This window comes from Chenopodium quinoa, unplaced genomic scaffold (assembly GCF_001683475.1).
Source record: "Chenopodium quinoa cultivar QQ74 unplaced genomic scaffold, ASM168347v1, whole genome shotgun sequence".
Taxonomy (NCBI): Eukaryota; Viridiplantae; Streptophyta; class Magnoliopsida; order Caryophyllales; family Amaranthaceae; genus Chenopodium; species Chenopodium quinoa.
Genome location: NW_018743218.1, coordinates 2,725,770 through 2,732,703, shown reverse-complemented (window position 1 = coordinate 2,732,703; position 6,934 = coordinate 2,725,770). Strand labels below are relative to the sequence as shown.

Below are 6,934 nucleotides of genomic sequence, written 5' to 3'. Positions count from 1 at the left end.
CTAAAAGGTTACCCCACTCACAAATGTTCACTGTACAAAACTATTTTACAGAAAGTGTTACAATAATTCTCCAAACTTTAGAAGGGAAAATTTTCCCCCCTAAACAAAAAACAGGACATTATAAATAGCAGAAGGCAAGTAATTTTATCTTCCTCCTCTTACTTTTCATCACCTAAGAACACAAAAATACACAGGGTATTAAAATTGTTCAGGAAAAAAAAGCCAGAAAATTAAATAGGGGAGGGGTACGGTGGGGGGAATTACTCTCAGTTTTATCATCATCGAGTAATTAAGGGACGCTTTTCACCGATGCCAAATTCCGAAATGGAAACAATTGATTTTCTGAGCTTCATTGGCAACAACTCAGGTGAAACAACTCAGGCATCAACTCAGCCATCATCTGTTGAAACAACTCAGGCATCATCTCAAGAAACTACTCAGGCAGCAACCCAGGTAACAGCTCAGGCAGCAGCCCTGGCATCAACCCAGGCAACAGCTCAGGAAACAACTTAGGCCAGAGCTCAAGCAACAACTCATGCAGGAACTAAAGCAACAAGTCAGGCAGCAACCCTGGCAGCAGCTCAGGCAACAACCGAACAAAATGAACGCAGGAAAGACATGAAAGATGTGGAAAGGAAGGTGTGCATAGAGAGCCTACTACATGCAGTAACAAACCTGAAGCTACCTCCAAGGACAATTAATAAACTTTCCCACATTCATGGTGTTAGTAGGTGGACTTTGCAAAGGATATGGAAGCATGTGAAGCTTAGTGTGCGTTTGAAACAAAGCATTAAAATCAGCAAAAATAAAAAAGGAAAGGCTGACAGAAAATCAATTCAACTGAATGTTGAACAATTGATGGCAGTCCCCTTAAAAAAAAGGGGGAACATTAGGTCAGTAGCTTCAGCAATGAAAATAAACAAGTCAACAGTTGGGAGGTTTGTAAAGAAAGGCAAGATCTTAAGGCATAGTAATGAAATCAAACCAACACTCACAGCTGTGAATAAGATACAAAGGCTACGATGGTGAATGCAACAGGTAATCCCAAGCACAATTAATACCATCCCCCGATTTGGAGATATGTATAACGTGGTTCACATTGAGGAGAAATGTTTTTTTATGACAAAAAACTCACAAACATTTTATTTGGCACCAAGTGAAGTACATCCTTACCGAAATTGTAAGTCTAAAAGGTACGATACCAAAGTAATGTTTGAGGTTGCATTGTCCAATGCAGTTCATGGACCGGAAGGTGAATGTCTGTTTGATGGGAAGTTAGGATGTTTCCCAGTGACAGAAGTAATTCCAGCAAAGCGATCTAGCATACATAGAGTGGCTAGCACTTTGGAGACAAAACCAATCAAGAATATTACACAATCAGTGATAAGGAAGTTATTTATTGAGCAATTGCTTCCCTCAATCAAGGAAAAGTGGTCGATTGATGCATGTGGAACCATTTGGGTTCAACAAGATAATGCTACACCACATTTGCAACTACATGACATTGAATTCAGAAACGCAGCAAACACAAAAGGTTTCAACATACATCTTATAGCACAACCCCCGAACAATCTGGACTTAAATGTTCTCGACTTAGGGTTCTTTAATGCAATTCAAGCAATCCAACACCAACAAGCCCCTAGAAACATGGACGAGCTAGTAAGTGCTGTCAAGTATGCTTATGAAATTTTTGAGCCTCGTAAAGTTAATCATGTGTTTCTTAGCCTACAATATAGCATCCTTAAGATAATGATGGTGCAAGGTTCAAATAATTATATACAACCACATCATGCAAAGGAAAGGATGGAAAGAGTAGGAAATTTGCTAACATACATAGAAGTCCCAATTCAGTTGCTAAAAGAAAGTATGACTTCTTTGCTACAACAACACAAGGAATTCCATGGATTGACAAACACTGTTTAGGAACCAGAAGAAAGGGCAGAGGCAGAAACAGAGGAGATTCCAAGGGAAACAAATACCTCAATCGGGCAAGACACGTCTATGCAAGTTCATGAATTGGGAGGAATGATGCAGGACATGCGCATTTCCAAGAGGTGATACAACTCAGGCAACTCAGGTAGTGGCATGTTTTTCCAAAAGATAAACAACACAAATTATGAAATTATCACAAGAATTTTTTGATGTACAGATTTGCAGTAACCTGGCAGAGTAGTCAAATGTTGGTTATGATCATGACTACTTCAGTTTTTAGTATTTTACCCCATTTTGTGTAATATTTATAGGGATTAAATGTACTTTTGTGAGTCCCGCAAATGCGCAAATCTCCAACGGCTAACACCCTCGCTACCGAACCGAGCCGGCCCCTACCCAGAAGCTTAGTCGGGGCTAGGCCAAAAATTACTTAGAGTATTAGAATAAAGGTTTTCTCTCTTTGGTTCACCAACTCAAGTGTTCTTTCCCAATGTCGAATCATTGTTATTTATAGGGAAAGGAGCACCTGAAATCCCATCTCCCATCAATGTGGGAAAGTTGGTAAAAATGCAAAATAGAATTTAATTTAATTCCAAATTAAATTAACTAGCCAAGAAACAATAATCAAATGCCAAGTGTCATCACACAAAGATAAAGTAGGTTGGAGGACCACCTTGACCTTGGAGAACAAGGCAAGGGGCTGCCTCCCACCCTTTCGCTCAGCTAAGGCAGCTGCCCGGCCTTAGGCAGCAATGCATGCTTGTTTGTAGCCTTGCGCCCTAAGGCTAGGCTTGCTAGCTCTTACCGCAAAGCCCACAACCACTGCCACAGGCCCACGCGCACACGCAGGCCAAGAAGCAGTAGCCGCAAGCGAGTAGCTACAGCAATACTTGCCCAGAAGTAGCATCGCAAGCACTGGCTGCTCGCCAGCCTTGTAGTGCATGCCCACCAGGCTGTCCAGCCAGCCCGTACGCAACGGCTAGCCTAGCTGGGTCATGTGATGGTTGTGACGGCTTCGTGTTTAGGTACTTGGGGCCCCTAGCCACTTGCCTCTGATCCGAGGTGTGGCTAGGGCTCGTGCTATCCTCGTAATTTTAGCACGATATATTATTTGATTATTTTTCTCGTCTTCGTCGATTCCTAAAATCAACTCAACTAATAACGCTCGGTTTCGACGCTCTAACCTAGGAATCCGACGTCTTTATACGTAAATACTCTATTGACACATTTAATCCTTCGGATTAATTTGTTGTTTCAGTTCGGTTAAACGATTGGGTGTGACCCGAAGGGTTCAGTCAAGATTAAGCTGTAATATTAATTATGCATTAATATTAATGATCAGAAGCGGACTCAAGCTAGGCATTTCAATCACTTGACCTCACTGAATAATTAGCTTTCTAATTAATTTCGAACTTTCTATCGGAATAATACACTTGTTCGAAGGACACCATTCCTTTCAATCTCCCACTTGTCCTTCCGGACAAGTGTTCTAATTTTGTATAGCCTATTTCGTATGTCACTTAATGTCTCTTCATGAACTATAAGGTAAGATTCTTTGTCATCCTTATTACGTCCAGAAGTCTTTCTCGATTTCCGAGTTCGACTGTCAATAAGCAGATGATTTCTAAAATCCATCTGAGCACGACCATGCATTTTCACAGTCTCACTCTTTGAGAGGCCTTGTTAACAACAGACATATTCCCTAATGTTAATAGGGGGACATTCTCAGTCTTGCATTGTTAGCTTCCCTTACTAAGAGGCTCTATCTGCCCAACTATTGCCTTTATAATCTCCTTTTACGGCATACGTTTGACAACATCAAAGCGGACTAGTACTCAAAGAAGAGAAATAACAAAAATCATGGTCGTGGAAGGAGGTTCCGATAGCCATAATGAACGATATACTTATCACGATTGTCAAATATCTTAAAGTATTCTCATAGATCGATCCGGTATAGTTCAAAACTGATACCTGTGCATATGATTTATGACAATTTTGTCCTTGTAGAACAAGAAACGGTGCTATAAATAATACTACACACTAATCTCACTCGGTCATTAGTCGTCCAACTTTCAAAGGACCTCGATTAGGGATAATTTTGATATGATATTTAACGTTCACTTAATAGGTGTTTCTTTATTCATGACATGGTCTTGATACCCTATTTTGAATTTTCAAATCGAATGGACTCATTATTTAATTCTAAACCACAATTAAATAGAAATGGAATAATAATTTACAGAAAAATTAAATTACTCCTTAAATGAATGGTTTAACATGGTGTTTTACATAAAGATCTCCACAACTTAATTAAACACACAAATAGGGAAATCAAAGCCAATCTCCAATGTTCCTGATTCCCATTGACTCAACATGCTTGTTGTGTTTCACTTGAAACAAAGGTTTAGTGAGTGGATCGGCTACATTGTCGTTCGTTCCAATCTTGCAAATTCTGATTTCACCCTCGGACTTTCATTCCCTTATCATGTGAAATTGCCTCATGACATGTTTGACTTTTGGATGCTCCCTTGGCTCCCTAAGAAATAGCCCCACTATTATCACAGTAGAGGGCTATTGGTCCCTCGATTGAGGGGACAACACCAAGTTCACCAACGAACTTACGAATCCAAAATGCCTCATTAGCTACTACCAAAGCTGCCATGTATTCGACTTCAGTTGTAGAGTCAGCAGTTGTGCTTTGCTTAGCACTCTTCCAACTAAACACTCCTCCATTAAGATAGAACACGTATTCTGATTGTGACTTGAAGTCGTGTCTGTCAGTTTGGAAGCTTGCTTTGGTATAACCTTCAACAACCAAATCCTTACTCCCACCATAGACCAGAAATTTATCCTTATTCCTTTTCAGGTACTCTAGGATATTCTTGGCCGCAGTTTGATGCGCCTCTCCTTGGTCTGATTGGTATCGGCTCGTAGCACTCAAGGCATACGATACATCCGGCCTAGTACATATTATGGCATACATGATCGATCCGATAAGCGAAGCATATGGAATCTGACTCACCCTCTCTCGCTCATCTAGTGTCTTCGGACACTGTTTCTTGCTGAGAGTTATGCCATTTGACATGGGTAGGTGGCCTTTTTTGGCTTCCTCCATATTGAATCTTGTTAGTACCTTATCGATATAAGTACTTTGGCTCAATCCAATCATTCTTTTAGATCTATCCCGATAGATCTTGATGCCTAATATGTACTGTGCCTCTCCCAAGTCCTTCACCGAAAAACACTTTCCAAGTCCAGCCTTTATAGACTCTAACATTGGAATGTTGTTTCCAATGAGCAATATGTTATCGACACATAAAACGAGGAATACGATGTCACTCCCAATGACCTTCTTGTATACACAAGACTCATCTGGATTCTTGATAAAACCAAACTTACGAATGGCTTCATCGAATCGCAGATTCCAACTTCTGCTTGCTTGCTTTAATCCATAAATGGATTTCTTAAGCTTGCATACCTTCCCAACATTATTTGGATCAACAAAACCTTCTGGTTGTGTCATGTACATAGTTTCTTCCAAAATCCTATTAAGGAAGACGATTTTGACGTCCATTTGCCATATTTCTAATCATAATATGCAGCAATTGCAAGGATAATCCGGACGGACTTAAGCATGGTGACTGGAGAAAAGGTGTCATTATAATCAACGCCGTTAATTTGCCTGTAACCTTTTGCCACCAGTATAGCTTTGTATACTTTGTCGGTTTTCAACTTGAAAATCCATTTACAACCGATAGGTGTGTAACCTTCGGGAAAATTACCCAAGTCCCAGACTTGATTTTCAAACATGGATTCCATCTCGGATTTCATGGCATCTCGCCATTTTGCAGATTCGACTCAAAGTAATAGCTTTTCTGTATGTTGTTGGCTCATCTCCATCCACAACTAGGATTTCTTGATCCTCGGTTAAAACAACACCGAGGAATTTGTCTTGTTGAGATCTTAGCCTTTACGACCTACGTAGGGTGATAGGTTGAGCAGTTTAACTTTAACCATTTTCAACAGTTGCTTCCAAAGCACTTTGATTGTCAGTTTTGTCAGTTTGACTTTGTTGCTCACCTTCTCGAACTTCATCAAGTTCGATTTTCCTCCAACTAGTCATTTTGGAAAGATGCTCCTTTTCCAAAAAGACACCATCTCGAGCAACAAATATTTTGTTCTCAGACTGGTTGTAAAAGTAATACCCCTTTGTTTCTTTTGGATATCCCACAAAGAAACACTTGTCAGATTTTGGGTGAAGTTTGTCGGAAATTAATCTTTTTACATATGCTTTGGAACCCCATATCTTAAGAAAAGACAACCGTGGAGGTTTCTTCGTCCATAATTCATATAGAGTCTTTTCGACAGCTTTTGACGGAGCGCGGTTCAGTGTAAGTGCCGCGGTTAGAAGTGCATAACCCCAGAAAGAGATAGGATGATTGCTAAGACCCATCATTGAGCGAACCATGTTTAACAAAGTTCGATTTCTTCTCTCGGACACTCCGTTCCATTGTGGAGTCCCGGGAGGTGTCAACTTTGAGAGAATACCATGTTCTTTCAGATGATCGTCGAATTCGTAGCTCAGATGATCGTCGAATTTGTAGCTCAAATACCTTGGTCCGATTGAAGTGCTTTGATTTTCTTGCCTGGCTGATTTTCCACTTGACTCTGAAACTCTTTGAATTTATTAAAAGATTCAGATTTGTAAGACATTGGGTAGATATAGCCATATCTACTAAAGTCATCCATGAAAGTGATAAAATAGCGATAACCATTTCTTGCGGTTGTGCTCATTGGTTCACATACATCCGTGTGTACAAGATCGACCCAATAAGTCACTAGATATTTCTCCCAACTTGGATAATGGATGCTCTATAATCTTGCCAAGTAAGCATCCTTCGCAGTTTTCAAACGACTCTAAGTCGAATAAATCAAGAATCCCTTCACAAAGAACTTTCTTGATGCGTTTGATGTTAATGTAGCCAAGACGACAATGCCACAA

The 6,934-nt window shown here is 40.2% G+C and overlaps 1 protein-coding gene across 1 annotated transcript; it reads left to right on the top strand.

Moving 5' to 3' along the window:
- Window positions 1-1,209: 1,209 nt before the first annotated feature.
- On the top strand, window positions 1,210-1,923 carry LOC110734780. The gene has a single exon (XM_021914929.1). It carries the CDS (start codon window positions 1,210-1,212, stop codon window positions 1,921-1,923), a length of 714 nt encoding a protein of 237 aa, XP_021770621.1.
- The last annotated feature ends 5,011 nt before the right edge of the window (window positions 1,924-6,934 follow it).

Bases quoted from the DNA above. Each gene is read 5' to 3' on its own strand.
- LOC110734780 (XM_021914929.1), top strand. From the start codon at position 1,210: ATGTTTGAGGTTGCATTGTCCAATGCAGTTCATGGACCGGAAGGTGAA.